Source organism: Furipterus horrens, unplaced genomic scaffold, assembly GCF_987537825.1.
Source record: "Furipterus horrens unplaced genomic scaffold, mFurHor1.1.pri manual_scaffold_1, whole genome shotgun sequence".
NCBI classification, from domain to species: Eukaryota; Metazoa; Chordata; class Mammalia; order Chiroptera; family Furipteridae; genus Furipterus; species Furipterus horrens.
In genome coordinates, this window is record NW_028327171.1 from 165,581,989 (window position 1) to 165,603,381 (window position 21,393).

The window sequence follows — 21,393 nt, forward strand, 5'->3', positions numbered from 1 at the left end:
TGATTGCAGTGTGGAGAGTGGAATGGAATTAGGCATAGCTGGAGCCAGGGAGATGAGTGAGAGCAGGTGGTGGCAGTTGAAAATAACAGAAGATACTAAGAAAATGGTAGTGTCAGGGCTTACCATGGACTGAATGAGAGAGATTAGGGGAAGAAAGAAGTGTTACAGCGTCTACCACATTGGGCTGCTTCCCTGCCCTGATTCAGACTGCAATCAAACAGAAATTGCAAGATACTAAGAGAGAGAGACCAGTAAAAAGATTTTGCTTCCTCTTTATATTCCATCAAATGCAATGCCACGTACTTCTAGATAATACACCAAGCTTCCAGCTTTCTGCCCAAAGTAGGGTTCATCTGTGCTCCAGACAGTCCTGGGACCCCCAGCTGTAGACACCTGTTTAGTTTTGAGAGCAAATGCAGAGAAATGAGAACTACAAGTTACAGGGAAAACTGTCTTACTCTTCCTACAAAGGTAGGAAATATTCTGTTTACTTCAATACCTTCCCCAGGGGAGAGAGACGTTGGTAGTTTAAGGAAGCTCTAGGGAGGGGAAAAACTTGGACAGGTGAAGAAAAACATCTTGTATAGAGGGAGACATTGTGGAGAGGACAGGGGCGGGGAGTGGGGGTGGGGAGAGGAGGTAATAGAAGAAGGAAGCAGAGCAGGAAGGGAGATTAAGGGCCTAAAGGGAAGATTGACTTTAGAAAGAACCTATAGGTTGGGAAAGACACAGAAAAGTTAGATGAAGATACTCAGAAATTTGAGGCATGAGGGGTGGAAAGCAGGGAACAGAGTAAACTCAAGTCAAATGGCCTGTATCTTTCCAAAAACCAAAGTAAGGTGGTCTCAGAGGTGGAAGTCGTTTGTAGACTTCAGGAAAGTGTTAAGTCTTTGAAATGGCCACTACGAGGAATAAGATTAAGGGTCCACTAAAGATGGAAACAACAATTGCTCTATAGCACAAAAAGCCCTGGTGGAACTTAAGTGAATAGGATCCCATTGTAGTGAAATTATCAGTGTTTAAGATAATGCATGTCAAGTGTTCAGGAGAGCATTTGAAACTAGAACCTCCAAAAAAAAATGTACCTTCACCACCACCACCTCCTCTATCTAGCATCTCTAGCAATTCTTAGCCAGAAGGACCAGGAGAAGAGAAATCAGATACTGTGGTTTTCTTCAGGCTTGAGACTGGCTTGGATGAACATGAATGGTGGACAGGGGAGTAAGGGAATCAAAACGAGTGGGAGCATGTCTTTGGGGTCTTTTGGGATATGGGAGAAAGTGAAGCCAGAGTAGGTTGTTGACTTTGAGTCGGGGTCGGGGTCAGGGTCAGGAGACTGGCAGTTATGATGAAGACGAAGAGCATATTCAGGAAGAGGTTGTCAAGAAAAGGGATTATAGAACTGAGGTCTTGGGAACTTTTGAGAGATAATTGGGAACTAGTTATAGTTGTTGACAACTTTATGAAATAGAAATAATGTTTTTAAAGAGTTGACAAGCTGAGGAACCCTGAGATCAGAATGTGGGAAGAATTAACAAAGTGATGGTGGGGGATGGGAAGACCAAAGACTGATATCAGTGGAGGGGGTAGAGAGAAAGGGAAAATGGGATCAAGTGCTGAAGATGATATAAAAGGGTGATGTGAATTTTTCAAAGGGAAAGATTGGTTAGGGAGAACAGTGGATGGGCAAAGACAGAGGAGAGCAGGGAATGTGGCCCTCTCCCTTAACCCCTCACAGTGAATGGAAGGCAAAGATGGGACAAGAGTGTGATGGGGAAGTGGTCCATTTCAGTTGTGATGAGGAGATAATGAGTGTTCAAGAATAAGGCTAAGAATCACCTGGTGTTCACAATAAAGCAGAAGCTGCACTGTGCATGAAGAAGAGCTTGAGTGGAGAAGCCCATCTCCCCTCTCCTGGCTGTAAGCAGCCTAGTTCTTCTGAGGGGTACAGCTCTTTTGGAAAGCAAGGCTATGATCCAGTTCCATTTCATATGATATATGTGAGGCGGCCTTGTACTGCTATCTGAGATCTGATACCATTTGCTGATGCTGATTATAGTGTTTGAGTAAAACCGTTTGACTTTTCCAGCAATTTATAATTTTGCCATAGCATATGTTTGATTTAGGTACAATAGAGAGGTTATGTATCCAAGGCTTACTCTCTCAAAGGAGGTTAAATAACCCTAAAATTCAGTGAACAATTGGGGTTTTATTTTTACTTAACCCACCAGAGATGCTTTTAAGCAATATGACCTTTTCCTTTACATCAGCTTCCATTTCCTTGACCTTGAAAAGGACCAAAGCAGTTTTGCAAATTCCTGAATTCATCAATTTCATCTGGTATGTCTTGTCACCATTACAGTTCAGAGAAGTAGATGTGAAAACATGCTTTCTTTAATTTTTATTTTTTTATCACTTCGCAAGAGTCAGTGGGACAAGAGCCAAGCCACTGTGCGGAATGAGAGTGGAGGGCGGGAAGGTGCTGGGGTAGCTGCACTGTGACCCCCTCCTGCTTGCAGCCTCCCATCCTGGATGCAGCTGCAAGCCTCAGTAACATTACAGGTCCAGCATGTCATTCCCCTGCAGGTGGCTTGGGACCAGCTGAAACCACAAATGTTAAATTCCTAAATGCTAAGGGTCTACCCTAACTATTACTTGGTAGAAGAATTAAGTTGGTGATTGTTTTCTGTTCTTTTGAATGGATTTTGATTCTACCCTTGCAATTTGCCCGAGGCTAATTAAAACAATGACCTCAGCTTTTCTGATTTCTTTTCAACCTGCAGCAGTGACCTTTAAAAACAGATTTCTCACTCTTAAGCTCCTGAGCTTTTCCCAGTAAGTCTTGCTCACTAACTTCCTCTTTTACTGGCAAACATGAGCTATGTAAACACACATCACATCCCTCATGTTACATACACTGATGGGTTCCTGGACTCCTGTGTAAATGAATGGCTTCCGAATGAATACTTGATCAAGTGCTGAAGATGCTTGACACATAGAAGGTTAAAGCTCCTCCTATCCTAGCAGACAAGAAAAAGATCCACATCCTGTTATAATTAGTATCTGCTGTCTATCTATATCTGTTTCTCTATAACTGAGTGAACAAATTTATATGTAATTTTCTGCTAGTGCCATTGATTCTTGCTGCCTAGAGAAGGTGGGTGTATTAAATGCTGCCCAAATAATAGATAAGATGTTAATTTATTGGAATTCCAGCCAAAACCATGCTTATATGAAAAAACAAGGAGATACTATAGTAATTTCCATCCAAATACTTCTTTTCTTCTGCCTCTTTGTCACCCACTCTTATGATCCAGTTCTTACTCTTAACCCGTTTCCTTGAACTTGGTATTTTGGAATTGCCCTCATTGCCTTTTGAGCCAGGGACTCAAACACCAGTTCCTCCTTTGCAGATCACTAAAACCCATGCTCAGCCCTCCATGCTGCCATCCCCACCACCATAGTAACCCCAAACTCCAGGAACCAGTCTTAGCCACAGCTCTGAGTTTCTTCCTCTCTAAGCTTTAACCCTCTAAACTCCATTTGAGATGGAAGCCAGGCTTGGCAGACAACATATTTAGAGGCTTATAAAGACAAACAGAAAATCTAGCCCCCCCCCAATGTATATATACTCCTTACAATATACTCCTGATATGACAGAAAGCCTTTCACTACTTACCCATTTGTTTATATAGCTCTCCATTCCTCTACGCTTTAGGATACTCAATCCAAATACCTTTTAGTTGGAAATACGTAATTTTCACATTAAACAAGAAATTCTTCAGCAGGAATTGACAATAAATGCTATTTTCAAGTAAGGCACTAGGTGGAGTGTGTGAATTTAAAGGACATTTAAATCAGTTGTTGCTAGTAATCACAAATCATGTAACTGAAGAAAACTAAAAAATGTAAACCAAATCTATTTTGATCAATTTAACCTAAAACTAGACAAATATAAAACTATAACACATTTTATAAGTATTTGTAATCTACAATAATGTAAATGAAGCCATAAAAAGTTGAATAAATAGTTTTTTTCTCTTCATCAGACCCTCCAAATCCTATAGCCAAAGCAGGAAAATGAAACAGGCAGCAGTTTCAGAACACTAGTTGGGAAAGGCAGAGACAGGGCTAGCAGTTCATTTTGTCACTGGCTAAGAAAGAGAAATGGTCTTTATCAGAATGGGAAGACTTTGCATCTATATCAGCTTCTAAATTGCCAGCTTCAATTTTAGGGACAAATAACTTGAAGGAATCTGATTGCCTGTAAACATGGGAAGAGATCACACATGGCTAATAACAGCAGGTAAAACCTTTTAAAAGTTGTTTGTTGTTTATAAAAAATTGCTGGAGAAGATTTTTATGAGAATCAAGCTCAGATGTGCAGACAGCATCTGCATAATTCCTGGAGATTAAATCTGTGAGGTAGGCAGACTGGCATACAGATGATCTGCAGCAGGATCCGGAAGATAACCATTTCGATCCTGGTGGCACTGATTTGTATGTGTTCACATTGAGAGTCACAACTTTCTACAAGCGTTTATTCATTTGTGATATTGCGACTGAGGTTTAGTCAGTACTGCCATTTTTAGTTGGCTATAAAAAATGTCATTGAATATGATGCTTGACATCCTTGTCCAAGTTCAGGCTCCCTTTAAATCCAAGTCAGGAGTTACTGGAGAAAAAAAAAAAATCTTTGGGAAACTTTCCATTGATTCAGTGGCATCTTGACTTCTAACTCTGCATTCTGATTTCCCAATCTACCTGTTACCATTTGCTTCTTAGAGTCCCATGCATTCGTCCAGGATGTTTAGTTGCATTCAGTGGAGAGACAGAGAGGGAGGTGCTTACTCCATTTTGATTGGAACCAAATCTGTGGATAATTTTTTTTTAATTCCTGATTTCCTTTGTCAAAAGATTTGTAAAATAAACTATAATATAGCCTATCCCATATAGTTGCAAAATATACATATAGGAAGGAGATAAACTAGTTGAAATTAATATGATGAGAATTTAATAATTTATAACAAATGTGTTGTGATATTTTGTTTTATGAGGAACTTCAAGGGAAAGAATACTTAGACTTTATGTGAAGAGGATTTGGCCAGAAATATGCACCCTCTTGCTGTTTTATTTCGCAAAGTAGTTAGGTAGAAATAGGCAGCAGCTCTAAGTTTTATAAAAATCTGTATTTTAAACCAATCTGATTTCTCTTTGACATTACTAATATGTTAGAACACAGATGAATAAACAGTTCTGTTTAATAATAAAAATGCTTAGATTATACATTTGATTTTATTAAGTATAATTAAGCTTCTTCTACTTCGGATGTTTACATGAATTAGTAGCAAAACTGGTTCTAGCACTGGAGATGACTAATGCCATGCTTCAAATACCCTTTCTTCAAATCTATCTGTGACAAGGATTAGGAAGCAACATTTAATGTAATAGGCAGAAAGAAAAAGAAGTCAATGTTTTCTTTGCCCGTTTCCACTGTGTTATGAACCAAGTCTATGCAAAGCTGTTGAGTTTGATTCTTCCCTTCTACCTACTTTTGTGAAATGTGTGAAGGAAGGGATAGAGTGTACATCAGGGCGCCACGCTGCCCACATGATGCTTAGAGCAAAGCATCCAGGAAAGCCAACTTCTGGGACCTGGCACGACAGAACTGGTGTCCTTTAAAGCTGTGATTACGATGGGCCTAGAAGGTGATAGGGAAGAACCATGCAGTGATGCTTCTCTGCTGGGGAATTTATAGTACCTGGGAGGTCACTGCACATGTGATTTTGTTTAGTTAATGATGTTTTATAATGTGTGGAGTTGTGTTAATTGTTGGTTCCAAATTTTGACAAGAATGTCAGAATAGCATTTGGCACATTTTTTCAACCCTTTTGCATTTATATATATATAACCATAGTTGCTATCATGGCTGCCTGTGAGATAGATAAACCAGTCAGGAATGATTCTATTTATAGATGGAGAAAACTGATATGCTGACTGTTAAGGGATTTGCTGAGTGGCTCACACTACATGACTCACGGTCCTGAAACAAGGACCCAGAGCTTCTAAGTTCTAGGCCAGTGTTTTCCCTATATCACCTTGAATAGTGGTAAGCCTATGAAAGGAATTGTGGCAAGGCCTACTTTGATTTTGAATTAATTTTATAGCTTAAAAAACTATATTTTAGTATGCCAAAGGGAGCTGGTATTGATTGCCAACCAAGGTGTTTTAAATTCCAGTGAGCAATAACTCTCCACTCCAGTGGCTTAGAGAAAATCATATATGTGTACAAAGAGATGCACATAAAGATATTGAATGCTGGCCCTGGCTGGCTATCTCAGTTGGTAAGAGCATCGTCCAGTACTCCACAATTGCCAGTTTGATCCTGGTCAGGGCAACATATAAGAAACAACCAATAGCCCTGGCTGCTGTGGTTCAGTGGATTGTGTGCCGCCCTGCAAACTAAAGGGTCTTCAGTTCAATTACCAGTCAGGGCACATGCCTAGGTTGTGGGCCAGGTTCCCAGTTGGGGGTGTGCAAGAGGCAACCACACAGTGATATTTCTCTCCCTCTCTTTCTTCCTCCCTTCCCCTCTTTTAAAAAAATAAATAAGTAAATATATTTTTTAAAGAAACAACTAGTGAATGTATGCAAACAAAACCATGTCTCTCTCTCTCTCTCTCCCTCTCTCTCTGTGTCTCCCTTGCTCTCTCAATTAAATCAATTAGATAAAAAAGGAAAAAAGAAAAACACTTAAAAAAGATGTTGAGTGCTGCTTTGTTTCTAATAGTGAAAATTGGAATCAGCCTAATTCTGAATGGAAAAAAGCAAGTGTGCAGAATGAAACCTACCAGATTATATCATTTTTATAGTTAAACATACAGAATCTGTATACTGTTCCTGGGTAAATATGTGAATATGCTCACTATTTTAAAATAGACTGGATACCTACCAAATAGTGGTTACTCAGGAAAGGGGAGTGGTTTGGAACATAGGGATTTAAATAAACAAATAACATAAAATGTAAGTATTTATTGATTCATTGGTATTTGCTGTATTATTCCATGAACTTTTGATAGTTTTAAAATTTCTCAAAAAGTTGGGGGTGATACTAATGGATACTAAGAGGGGATCTCAAAGGAAGTACCCCAGAGAAAACTATATGCCTAACAGTAAACAGAAAAAATGTGAGAAGTGCTGGGATTGGTACTTAAGAAAAGCAGATATAAGTATTCGATGTTCCCATCTGGTAGTGTTTCCTACTGTGTCAGGGCAAAGGCTTGAGCTCTGGAGCTCACCTTACTCCTGGGAGTCCTACAGAGACAGGGAGAGAGAGAGCTTAGGGACTTGGACTGGACTTGCTCTTCCTGTCCCTGTCTCTGAAGTCTCTGAGCATGTCATGTGATAAAACTGTGAATGAGTCATTTTCATTGCCTCCTTTCTGCTACATTATTCACTGTCTTATTACTAATGTTCTCTGAATAAACTTCTAGACGAGAAAGGATGCATACCAGAAGACCCTATCATGTGGAAGATGCTGAAAAATACTGCCTTGAGGATGATTTGGTCAATCTAGAGGTTCTGGACGAGGTACTAAATATTTAGTAGATAATCCTCACAGATGACGTTTGTATCACGTGAATAGTCTGACCTTTTTGTTGTAGACCATATTCTCCTAAAGTCACGTAAAAACTTGTTAGTACAGACTTGGTGATGCTCAAGGAACATTTGGTTGCTGTGACATCCTGTGTTGTGTTTTCTTAATAGTCCGTCAAATGTCCTAAATGTTGGTGAGAAAAGGATTTAGATTTTTCCAATAAAGCTCTTTATATTGTAGATGTGAATGTATTATATCAGCTGAAAGATATTTTCTGTTTAAAGAAAAGTGCAGTTGAACCCTCAGATTAAGATAGTTGTTTGGTCTTCATGAAAAGGACCTTCACTTAGGGAAATAGCTTGAATTCTAAATTGGAAAACTCTGATAGTTCCTGTTTAAAATATGCAGGTTTAATAGAACCATTAATTGCACTGGACTCGCTTCTCCTGATTCTAACTCTGGGGACCCTTCACTGCGATGCATGAATCACCAGAGTAGAATATAAAAGTAGTCAATTCTGTATTCCCACCACATAGATTTTAAGTGCAATGCTTTGAGAAATAAAATTACTGTTTTGTCTATCCTTTATCTATAGAAATGACCTATGCAATCACATTCTAAACAGAACATTTCAATTGGGTGAAATAACTTTTTCATTATAAAAAATAAAACCTTTGCTGGGTATTCAGTGCATTTTAGCAAGTCCCAGGCAGGCCTGATTCTCAGATATTCCTATTGTTTTTTTCTTATCTTGAGGCGAATATCTGCTTTTAGGATCATTAGAGTCACTGTATGATTTAAATTGACCACTTTCATCTTTTAGATGAAAATATTCTTGTAAGATTTTTTAAAAAAATTTTTAGAATCTTTCCCTTGATTGGAAATAATGTTCACTCACTGCCATTTCTCCTCTTCTTAGGATACAATTATTAGTCAGTTGCAGAAGCGTTATGTGGATTTGCTGATTTATACATACGTTGGAGACATCTTAATTGCCTTAAACCCTTTCCAGAATCTAAGCATCTACTCTCCGCAGGTAAGGGATGCTTGAAGTGCATGTTGCTTCTTAATAGGAAATTAAAAAATCACAAGGGAAAATGAAAAGAAGGAAGAAGTGAGAATAAAACTATGCCACTTAGGGGTGTATACCCCAAACTGCAGATAATAATGCAACACAGATGAAATTCTTACATCTGGCGGGAACTTTTTAAAGCAAGATGCAACAATGATAGCTAACATTCATTTAGTGCTTACTACAGGCACTGAGTTACCTCATTTGCTTCTCACAACCCTGGGAGACAGGTACTACTTACTGTTCAGCCTATTTGGTACACGAGGAGACTTAATATAGTGAAGTTCACTCCCTTGCGTGAGCTCATGAAGCCAGTAAGTGAAGAACTGGGATTTGGACTCAGCCCTGGAGACTCCAGAGCCTGTGCTCTACAGCCTTCCTGATACTACAGCTCCCGTAACAAGTGACAAAGCCTCCGTTCTGTAGGAAATAGGTACTGGAGCATTAGAAGATCCAGTGGAGAAGCAGAAGTGTCCTTTAAGTTAATTATTTTTTCTTCAGTTTTCCAGACTTTATCATGGGGTGAAACGTGCCTCGAATCCCCCTCACATCTTTGCGTCAGCAGATGCTGCTTACCAATGCATGGTTACTTTCAGCAAAGACCAGGTAAGAATTTATGTTTCTTCTACCAAGTCACACAGCAGAATGCATTCTGTCTTCCTCTGCAGCTCTTAAGTCTTCCTGAAAACTTTCCATTCTGGTTACTGGTGTTGACTCAAGGAAATAGAAAATGAAAGCAGCTCAGTGGAACAGGAACAGTGATAAAGCCAGAGTAATAGAAGAACATGAAAACTCTTTTCAAGAAACATGAAACTTTTCATATCAAGAGCACTCATTCTCCCTGATAAATGTAGTAAGGATATTTCTAATATGAATATGAGATCTAGAGCTAATGTAAATCTGATTACTTGCAGTGGTTGTAATAAAAACAGGGCATAGAATGACAAATGAAATTCATTCCTATTTATGTCTCAGAGTTTTCATGGTCCAGTCCTTTTTGTATGAAATACAGCTCATAAGTTGACAGTGGTCATGCACCACACTGTTTAGCTGTTAAGAAACTGTGATAGATTTGGCAAAGACTGGACAAAGCTTACACTCAGTGCAAGTTAAACACAAAGCTAACTCATATGTTTGAACTTTCTGGACTTCCAGTTCAGAATGGTGGCCTATCCGATCTTTGACCCTTCCTTTATTTTCATTATGTACGTTTTCCTTTGTGTCTTTATTCTGTTTAAAATAGAAATCATCTAATTTGATAAGGAATGTTTACAAGAGAATTATTATGTGTATATTTCCTGAGACCTGAGAAGTCCCTGCTCTTGATTTGTTTAGGAATAGATGAAATTATAAAAGTGCAAGTTACAAAATGGAGTGCGTAGACTCACCATAGGTTAGAAACTTGCCTTCTTGAAATTCTTACCTTTCCCAGAAACTTGTGAAATATCCATAGATTCCACAGAGAGGAAGTAAACAGAGATATATGTGTTGCTCAAGTTAAGAAGCTGCAAAACCGTTGTTGCCCTACCATGTTGTCTTTTTTTCTGACACTACTTCTGACATCAATTGTCATGTCTTTTCCAACATCAATCAGTTCTTCAATTCTCTGACACTATCTGGATGTCCAATAATTCATCCATTAAATTTTGACACTATATCTGGACTTAACGCAGACCTCACAGGTTCAGGCCAGTCTCACAGGACTGCTCTCACTTCAGGTGCCAGATGCAAATGGGGTGCCCAGGTTACCCACATTTCTGCCCCTTCATGTTTAATAATTCACTAGAACAGCTCACAGGACTCAGAGAATCTCTACTTATACTTACTGGTTTATGATAAAGGACACAACTCAGGAACAACCAAACAGAGGAGATGCAGAGGGGAAGATAGAGAGAGAGGGGTGTTGCGAAGCTCCCATGCATTCTCTCGGCGCACCTCCCCGCCCTGCACCTCAGCACGTTCGTATCAGAATGAGGTTCTCTGAATCTTACTGATCAAGAGTTTTTATGACTCAATCAATCTCCAGCCCCTCCCAGAAGTTGGGGATGAGAAGCCTGAAAGTTTCCACCTTCTAATCATGTTTGATCTTTCTGGTGACCAGCCCCATCCTGAAGCCCCACCTTGTAGCATGCGGTTAGCAGTTGGGTTTGGTTGAAAGGTGCTTATTTGTGAATAACAAAAGATGTTCCTATCACTCCTTCATTCAGGAAATTCTAAGGGTTTTGGGAGCTCTGTGCCAGGAACCAGAAGCAAAGAACAAATATATGGTTTCCTATTATACCGTATCCACTAGTCTTCTTTGTAAGAAAGAGCTGCTAGAAATGAATGATTAAAAGACCAACAATACAAAAAATAGACAAAGTATATGAACTGGTTACAAAAAAGGAGATATGAATGACATTAAACATATGAAGAGTTACCTAACCTCACTCATAATAAAAGAAATGAAAATTAAAACTACACTGAGATACCATTTCTTGCCTACCAGATTGACAAAAATCCAACATACGCTGGTGAGGCTGTAGGAGAATAGGCACTTTCATATATTGGTACAATCCTTGGGAAAGCAATTCGGTGCTCTCCATCAAATATACAAATGCATTTACCTGTTGATGCAACAGTCTCATTTCTAAGAATTGACTGTGTAGATGAAACTACATATAAATACAATGAACTATGTATAGGGTTATTCATTGTAATATTGTTTGTAAACTTCAAGTATGTAGCCATATGGGACTGGTTACATAGATTATGATACATCGATCAGTGGAGCAACAGGAGCTATGAAAAGCTTGAAGAAGCTCTTGAAGCACTGAAAAGGAAAGCTGTGCTGCTGAGTTAAAAATTAAGGTCTACAGTGGTGGATGGTCTGTGAAAACCATAGCTGATCACACAGGGTTTTTGCTGGGCCATGAATTCCTCACCGACACTCTGTTTTCTGTGTCAGTGCATTGTCATCAGTGGAGAAAGTGGCTCTGGGAAGACAGAAAGTGCCCACCTGATTGTTCAGCATTTGACTTTCTTGGGAAAGGTACTGACCACCTGCTTTATGTATTGTGGCTAGAAGTTTCTACAGAGTAACTGAATATTTTACAAATGATGGAAATACAGTGTGTGTGTGTATGTGTGCATGTGTTTTAGGGTTTGCATAAAACAGTCCATCTTTATTATGTTTGCCTCTTGAGAGCTCTTAAGATGTCAGCATGCCATCGTTCTTTCATGTAGTGAGAAAAAAATGCCAGCATAAATTTACTAAGATTATGGGCAATTAATTTTTTATGTTTTTAATGCAATAGAAACATTTAGCCATTAAGCAGTAAAAGTGGTTAAACATTAGGAACAGGATCAGGGAGAGCCACTAAGGTGATTAAAGGATTGCAAAATAGAAATCTTTGAGCAAAAGTTGAGGAAAATGAAATTTTTCAGCTTGATGAAATGGACATTGAAGAAATGACTTAAAATGGTCTACCAGTTACTTATGCTCAGAATTAGTGTATTATAAAACTAAGAAAGAATTTAAGGAATATTTTTAAAGATTTTATTCATTTATTTTTAGAGAGGAGAAGGGAGGGAGAAAGAGAGGGAGAGAAACATCAATGTGTGGTTGCTTCTCGCACACCCCCAACTGGGGACCTGGCCCACAACCCAGGCATGTGCCCTGACTGGGGATCAAACTGGCAACCCTTTGGTTCACAGGCCAGTGCTCCATCCACTGAGCCATACCAGCCAGGGATAAGGAATATTTTTTAGATGAGGTTTACTAATATTATAATGAATGACAAAGTTATAAGATCTCTTTATTTAAATGTTTTGCTTAATGGCTTAGGCATTTTATCTGTTAAGGATTTTAATGAAGTGTGGCTGGTCACAAAAACTGATTACCTAATCTAGCGTCATCTGATGCCTACACTGGGCAGTCGCTCATCTGAGAATACAATGCTGGAGGTCGATGCTAATTTCCCCAAACAGAGTTCTTCCCACAGATAGCCATAATGTGAATTCCATGGGCAGGGAAGGGTGTCTGGCAAATTTACTGGATTCGTGTTTCTAGAGGCTCCTTGTAACTGCTCTCTGTTTGGCACAGGCCAATAATCAGACCTTGAGAGAGAAAATTCTGCAAGTCAACTCCCTGGTGGAAGCCTTTGGAAATGCATGCACTGCCATCAATGACAATTCCAGCCGCTTTGGAAAGTATCTGGAAATGATGTTTACACCAACTGGAGCTGTGATGGGAGCAAGAATCTCTGAATATCTTCTTGAAAAGTCCAGAGTTATAAAACAGGCAGTGTAGGTTTACTCTTTTATCATTGGTTTTTCTCTGCAATATAGACCAGGAGGCTTTGTGAATTTTAATTGCTGCATTTTTACTCTCATTCTTAGCGTCCTGATAGCTAGGATGGTTCCCCTTCCAGCCTTCCCAGGAGCATGGAAATATTTAAGCAAAGGATAAGTTGTGATTTCTAACAGAAAAGATGTTTACAAGCAGAGTACAAAGGACTGGGGTGGGTGTACTTTGAGATAGATATGCCCATTTTTCCTGAGTTGGTTATACCAGGTAGAACTTAACGACATTGCACATACCTTAAAAAATCATTAGGTCCCTTAAAACTGAACTTGTCTATTAAAAAATAAGCATTTGAGAATATTCTACATGTTAATTTTTTACTGTAGATTGAGACAGGAAAAATATTTCTCTTAAGAAGAGCAGTATGGCATTAGTGATCAATAGCGTGGACTACTCTGGGTTTAGGTGCTGGCTCTGATAGTCACTGTGTGACCTTGGGTATGTCACGTAAACTCTCTGTGCCATATCTGTGAAATGGAGATGTTACTAGAGCATACCCTGTAGATTTGCAGTGAAGATTAATGAGTGTGAGTTTGTCTATATGACATTTCTTGTAAAAGTGCCTGGTATGGTACATGTTATCAGAGTTAGCCATTCTTCCTGTTCTTATTGGAATTGGAGGACACTAAACTTCCTCAGGAACATGGCTCCATTCATGCGTTATTTAGTAATTGTCTATTGAATTCTTGCTGTATGCCAGTGCTGTGCTCCCTTCCGGGGTTGCCAGAGTAAACAAAACAGACACGGTCCCAGTGTTCATAGGGCTCAGAGTGGATGGGGAGGGAGGAGAGCCAGAGCAGGATCTTAAATGCAGAACAACTGTGATGAGTACGAGGCAGCAATGTAAGGGGCTGTGAAGGTAAAACAGGAGAAGGAAGAGCGCGAAACCTAGCCCAGGGAGAAAGGGGTTCCCTGTGCATGAACCGTGGTATCTGAGACCTGAGGATAACTAGGAGTTAGACGAGGAGGAGGGGAAGGAGTGCAGGGGGAGAGAGGGGCAAAGATGAGACGGAGCCCAGATCTTGCAGGGCTTTGGAACCAGGCTGAGGAAACTTATTCTACATGCAGTTATTCTTCTGAACCTCATACTAAAGGCAATAGGAAGCCATTTAATGTTTTCAAGAAGGGAAGTCACAAAACCCAACTTGCATTTGGAAATGATCGTTCTGGCTTCAGTAGAGTGATTGGATTGGAGGAGAGTATTGGGTTGAGGCTGTGAGGATACTGTTGCCAAATCCATGTGAGAGAATGTAGCGGTAGAGATGAAGAATGGAGAGGAGTTGATGAATCTGAGAGATATTGTGCAAGTAGAATCCACAGGACTTTTTCTAGGTTAAGAATCAAAGCATCTTCTATCATACACTTGAAGTTTTCTAACAAAACAGGGACTGACATGAAGAAAATTAAATTAACAAAAAAACAGAGTTAGAGTCAATTTAACTTCCCTGTGGCTTCTGGATTAATTTTTATGAGGTCCCTTATTTATTTCTGTCCATATTAGAGTGATTTCAAAAAGTCCATTTAGTTTTTTCTGTAAACTAAAAGACGCATTTTTTCATTTTCACCAATAACTTTATTGATTTGGATATCTTGAGTACATTGGCTATCTCCTTCGTGGTATAACATTGATTGTTCTCAATTAATGTATCAGTTTGATTGCTATCAACTTCAACTGGTCTACCTGCCCACGGAGCATCGTCCTGTGAGACATCTCCAGCACTAAACTGCGCAAACCACTTTTGACATGTCTGATCAGTCACAGCATCTTCTCCATACACTGCACAAATCATTTTTCTTTTGCATTCAGTTGTGCTTTATCTTCATTGAAATAATAAAGCATAATATGATGAAATGTGCATTTTCTTTCCTCTTCAATATTAAAATGGCTACACAAAAATTCACCAATTTTTGTGTTCTTTTTTTTATGTCTTTAATGTTTTTAAAATTTATTATATTGATTATGCTATTACAGTTGTCCCAATTTTTCCCTCTTTGCTCCCCTCCAGCTGGTATCCCCCATTCCCAATGGCAATACCCCCTTAGTTCATGTCCATGGGTCATGCATATAAGTTCTTTAAGCTACTCCATTTCCTATACTGTTCTTAACAACACCTTGTCTATTCTGTACCTACCGATTTGTACTTCTTAATCTCTGCACCTTTTCTCTCACTCTTCCCCTTCTCCCTCCCAACTGATAACCCTCCAAATGATCTCTATAGCTATGATTCTATTTCTATTCTGCTTGTTTGCTTAGTTTGTTTTTTAGGTTCAACTGTTGATAGTTGTGAATTTATTGCCATTTTAATGTTCATACTTTTGATCTTATTATTTTTCTTAAATAAGTCCCTTTAACATTTTAATAATGGCTTGTTGATGATGAACTCCTTCACCCTGACCTTGTCTGGGAAGCACTTTATCTGCCCTTCCATTCTAAATGATAACTTTGCTGGATAGAGCAATCTGGGCTGTAGGTCTCTGCTTTTCATGACTTTGAATATGTGTTATCAATCCCTTCTAGCCTGCAAAGTTTCTTTTGAGAAATCAGCTGACAGTCTTATGGGAATTCCTTTGTAGGTAATTTTCTTCTTTTCTCCTGCTGCTTTTAAGATTCTCATTTTATCTTTAAACTTCGGCATTTTAAGTATGATGTGTCTTGGTGTGTCCTCTTGGTGTCTATCTTGTTTGGGACTCTCTGTGCTTCCTGGATTTGTATGTCTATTTCCTTCACCAAATTAGGGAAGTTTCCTTTCATTATTTTTTTAGATAAATTTTCAATTTCTTGCTCTTTCTCTTCTTCTGGCACCCCTGTGATTCAAATGTTGGTACATTTGAAGTTGTACCAGAAACTCCTTAGCCTATCCTTTTTTTTGGATTCTTTTTTCTTCTTGCTGTTCTGATTAAATTTTTTTTTTCCTTCCTTATGTTCCAAATCATTGATCTGATTCTCAGCTTCATTCACGCCACTGTTGGTTCCTTGTAAGTTTTTCTTTATTTTACTTAGTGTAACATTCATTTCTGCCTGGATCTTTTTTATTTTAATTTTTTTTATGCTATTGAAGTACCCAATGAGTTCCTTGAGCATTCCAATAACCAGTGTCTTTTTTCTTTATTATTGATTATGCTGTTACAGTTGTCCTAATTTCCTTCCTCCCTGCTCCCCCCTCCCTCCAGTTGTCTCCCCTCTTAGTCCATGCCTATTGATTCTGCATAAAGTTCTTCCCAACATCTTCCTGTCCACTCCACTCCCTCCCATTATGCTTCCCAATTCCTGCACCATCTCCTTCCCTCTCCCCCTCTCCCTCCCCGCCAAACTCCCCCCAATATGCTCCCCTTACCTATAATTCTTTTTCCCTTCCTGTTGCCTACTTAGTTTGCCCTTGCCTCAGTTGTCTAGCTTCTGCTGTTGGTTGTTGTAATACAGTTCTCATTTTAATGTTCATTGTCCTGATCCTCCTTCTTCTAAACAAGTCCCTCTAACATCTCATATAACAGTGGTTTGGACCTAACAAACTCCTTTAGTCTTACTTTGTCCTGGAAACACTTTCTTTTCCCTTCTATCCTGAATGAGAGCTTCACTGGATAGAATAATCGTGGTTGTAAGTTTTTTGATTTTCATTACTTTGAATATTTCTTGCCAGTCCCTTCTTGCCTGTAAAGTCTCCTTTGAGAAATCCGCTGATAGTCTAATTGGGACCCCTTTGTACATGATTCTTCTCTTCTCTTTTGCTGCTTTTAAGATTCTCTCTTTATCTTTGATTTGTGACATTTTGATTATAATGTGTCTTGGTGTGGTCCTCCCTGGGTTCAGCCTATCCGGAACTCTCTGTGCTTCTTGGACCAGTTAGTTCACATCCTTCCCTAAGTTAGGGACGTTCTGCTTCATTATTTTTTCACATAATTTTTCAATTTCTAATTATTCTTCTTCACCCTCTGGCATTCTGATAACCCGAATGTTCGATCGCTTATAGCTGTCCCAGAGGTTTCTGAGCCTCTCATCATATTCCTCACTGTTTGTTTCCTCTTTCTGCGCTGGTTGACTGTTTGTTCCCTCCCTATGTTCTGATTTGTTGATTTGATCCATGGCTTTCCCTTCCTCACCACTTGCCTTGTCTTGTATGTATTTTTGTTCATTTCAGCAGGGCTAGCTTTCATTCCTTTCCTGTCTTGATTCAGCCCCGCTGTTAGGTCTGTAAGCTGTCTTATGACTATGGCTCTAAACTGAACTTTTGAAAGATTCGCTATTTGTTCCTTGGTCAAGGCTTCTATTTGTTTTTTTCGTTAGCTGTGTGATTGGTATTTCAATCATTAATTCTGCCATTCTGACTCTTTTGTTTATCTTTCCTTCTTGGGCGGAGCGCTGTTGCACCTCCTACGCTGTATTGGGCGGAGCTCCGTGTGCTCGTCACATCCTGGTGACCTTTCTCACCACACTGTGGTGCTTTGCATGGGGAAGGGGGGTTCAAGATGGATTCCCGCTGTTACTCTCCGCTGGTGAACAGGGCCACCTCCCAACAGGGTCCATCTTCTCCGGTGTTGGAATCAGGAGCTGAAGGATCCGGTCTGCAGCTGGGGCCAGCCCTCAGGCACCTCTCTCCTCCCCCCAAACACAGGCGTCTGCTCACCAGGTCCCACCGTTCGCCGCTGAGTTCAATCTTTCTCAGTCGCGGGCTTGCACTTCTTACCCGTCCGGAGGAGCACCAGATGTTTATGACTTCATACGTTGGGACTTCCATGTAGCTTTATTTTCAGGAACTTATTATTTTTAGTTTTGCATTAGCTGTAATCCTTCTTAGTTGTAGAGGGAGACAGAGCGTGTCGGTCTATGCCTCCATCTTGGCAGGAAGTTCCCAATAACCAGTGTTTTGAACTCGGCATCTGTTAGATTGTTTATCTTCACTTTGTTTAGTTCTTTTTCTAGAGTTTTGTTCTTTTTTTCTTTTTTTTTTCTTTTCATTTGCACAATATTTCTTTGTCTACTCATTTTGGCAGCCTCCCTGTGTTTGTTTCTGTGTATTAGATAGAACTGCTTTGACTCCCTGTCTTAGTAGCATGGCTTATTGTAGAAAAACACACTGGTAAGTTGGATGGGGTGGAGCATTAGGTAATTGCCTGGGTGAGGCAAGCCGTGTGAATCAGGTTGATGGATTCTCTGATATGGTGTTGCCATTCTGTGGCTCTGTGTGGGGGAGGGCTCGAGAAGGGGACAATGGCCGCTGCCTGGCCTCTGGAGTTCTGTCCAGAAGGAAGGTGTTCCCTGGCACTCACCTTGATGCCAGACACTTCAGTTTCTCCCCATATGCCACTGGTGCCCTTCCTGCTGCAGCACCAGTGCTGGAGCCCAGAGGGAACAAGCCTGTGTAAGTCCTAAGTCTGTTGTGGGCCCTTTAAGAGGAGACTCTGGAGGATCCCACATTTTCTTCCATAGCCCCAACCCCCACCAGTTTTTACATCCAGAAGTTTGGGGACTTATCTTCTTTGCACTGGAGCCCTGGGCTGGGTGGTCTGATCTGGGGCTGGGATCCCTGTTCCTGAGGCATCCCTCCCAATTTTTATCTACCACACATGGGTGTGGGACCGCCTGTTTTGCATCTCTGTGTCTCCAGGCCTCTCTGCCCCTCCTACCCATCTAGATGAACATGACTTCTTTAATTCTTTGGTTATCAGACTTCCATATAGCTTGATTTTCTGACATTTCTGGATGATAGTTGTTTTATAATCTAGCTGTAATTTTTCTGTGGTTGTGCGAGAAGGCATACCATGTTTACCTGCGCCTCCATCTTGACTGGAAGTCAAAAATTCACCAATTTTGATAAGTTCTTTTTAGATGCATGCTGTTATGATAACTGTTACAATACAGTCTAACAAAATTGTTTCAAGTGAAGTTAAAGACTACTAAGCACTAGAAGAGCCACATTATGGAAAAAAACCAAACGAACTTTTGGCCAACCCAATATAAAGTGGTCTTTTACAAAGACAATGTGAGGAGAGTTCCAATCACAGCTATGTCGTTTTCTGTGTACATTGTTTATTAATATAAATATCCCTATACCTTACTTTCCTTGTATGCAAAATGGGCACTAAAGCTGACCTCACAGGGCTGTTATGAGAATTAAATGAGAAGATATGTGATATACTAAATATAAATCTGAAACATAATAGGTACATAGTAAATTATAACTTATTATTAAATTTAGTCAATATGATAAGACTGATAGAGTAAAATAGGCTGAAGACATTGGATGAGTAGAATACAGGACCTTTGCAAGTCCTGTTCAGCTGACCTTTCCAGTTCTGTCTTCTGGGCACATAGTAGGATTCCCCTTCTTGATACCCTGTGGCTGGATGTGGCCATGTGATCAATTCTGGCAAATAAGCATATAATGGAAAAACCCTCCAGAGCTCTTGCAAAGTACAAGATGGTGGCTGTTCCATCATCCTGGACCCATGTTTGACTGTGATGAACACAGCCACCCCCACTCCCACCCTCTAGCTTTCAGTGGAGGTACTCTGAGCAAGAAGTAAGTCTCTGTTAATCTACTTAGATCTTGGGATGTTTGTTACTGCAACAGAACTAAGCTAATCCTGATAGATCAGGGATGACAGTCAAGTTGAAATTATGCTAGGAATGGATGTTGGTAGGCAAAGCTTGAAAGAATTGATAACGAGAGGTATCTAACACACACACACAGGGGAAAAAAAAACTATAAGAAGATAAGTCCAAGAGCGTTGAGCCAAAGCCAGCACACATTTAGCAGAAGTTAAAGAACAGGTGGCATTCATACCCAGCATACCTGGAAGGGCTTTCCTGTCTCAGTGAGTGGTGCCACCAACACCATGTGCTCAGGATGGAAACCTGGGAAGTAGACTCCAGGTCCTGTAGCCTTATCACCCTCATTCATTCTATCACAATGTTCTTTCATCTGTTCTTCCAAAATATATCTTTAGGCTTACTCTTATTCTTTGTCATCACAGCCATTACCTAGTCTAAGCCACTCGTTCTCTCACCAAGACCTCCTAATTAGTCTCCCTGTGTCCATCTTGGTTTCCTATAATCTAGTCTTCATCCTGCAGCTAGTGTATACTTTCTCAACACAAATGTACTCATGCACACACTTACAGGGCAGCATGGCTCCAGTTTAATACACTTCAAGTCTAATTGCTTAATCAACAAAATCCCTATTGTGGCCTAGCGAGTCCTTGTGTGGGCTGGTCCTGCCTACCTGCCCACCCTCTTCTTATGAGCATTCTTTTGGCTCTACATGGGTATTGCACTCTGAGGCTTTGTGTATATACTGCTTCCTCTCTGGAATGCTTTTTCCCTGCTCTCTATAGCTCCTTCCAGTCCCATTCTCATGCTTCAGAGTTTGACTTACATGTTTTTTTTTGGAGAGTCCTTCCCCTGACTTGACACAGGCATCCCTTATCCCCCAACATTATTCTCATCTCAGTCCCTTGTTTCTCTCTTTCAAAGTCCTCATCACAAGTTTCCTTCTGGATTCGTCTAACTCCGTCATTGGAAGGGAAGCTCCAGAGGACATGAATCCTTTGAGTCCTATATCTATTGCCTCTGGTTCAGCGCCTGCCATGACTGGCACTCAATAAATTCATTAGTTGAGTAAACAAATGAGTGAGAAATGGCAAGTAGAGGCATCTGGAATACAGGGCAGAAGTAAGAATTATCAGAAGAGCTTTGACAGGTTAAGCAACCAGAGGGAAACTAGGATATCCAGGAGAAGCTGAAGGAAAGAGTGGGCCCATGTCACTAATAGGGACAAGGAGTAGAAAGAAGATGGACAAGATTTATCTCCATAGAGCTAAGTTGACCAAAGTAAGGATTTACCAAAATTCTGGGGATTTAACAGAAGAGACGATCTTCCTCCAGAGGAAAGAAAGGGATCTAGAGCAGGGTTTTTCAGATTATCTTTGCCAACAGACTAATTTTTTTAAAAGGTGAATTCACAATCCATTGTGAACTAATACCTTTGTAAAATATAATTGAAATAAGTTATCTGAGAAATTATCATATTCTTAGATGTCATGGCAATGTCACTTCCTATAAAATGTCTAGACATGTACTTTCCAGTTCCTTACTCATCATAAGCTGACAGCAGTCCCTAGATCACACTAAGAGTAGCACCTATCTGAAAGCACCCTAGCCAGAGTGGCCCAAGAGAGGGTGGACAACAGGAGACAGGGGGACTGATGCATGCCATTTTGAATTGTACTTGATACAAGTTTGAAAGAGTAGAAGCCTGAATCTGGGACCAATTCCACTCTCTAATGTGCTGTATAAACTGGTGAGCCATTTGCTGTTTGGGGCTCCAGTAACGTATGGAGTTTGGCTGATCTCTCTAAACTGTGTATCACTGTCTGTGAAGT

At 40.0% G+C, this 21,393-nt stretch overlaps 1 protein-coding gene across 1 annotated transcript in view; it reads left to right on the forward strand.

Annotated features, from left to right (window-relative positions):
• The window catches only part of MYO3B (myosin IIIB), a 437,546-nt gene that overhangs the window by 147,261 nt on the left and 268,892 nt on the right, over positions 1-21,393 (forward strand). Inside the window, exons 9-13 of the mRNA XM_090280660.1 lie at positions 7,494-7,590; positions 8,517-8,633; positions 9,171-9,275; positions 11,617-11,700; positions 12,754-12,956. Of these exons, the coding sequence (XP_090136786.1) occupies positions 7,494-7,590; positions 8,517-8,633; positions 9,171-9,275; positions 11,617-11,700; positions 12,754-12,956 (606 nt within the window). The remainder of the gene's footprint in view (positions 1-7,493; positions 7,591-8,516; positions 8,634-9,170; positions 9,276-11,616; positions 11,701-12,753; positions 12,957-21,393) is intronic.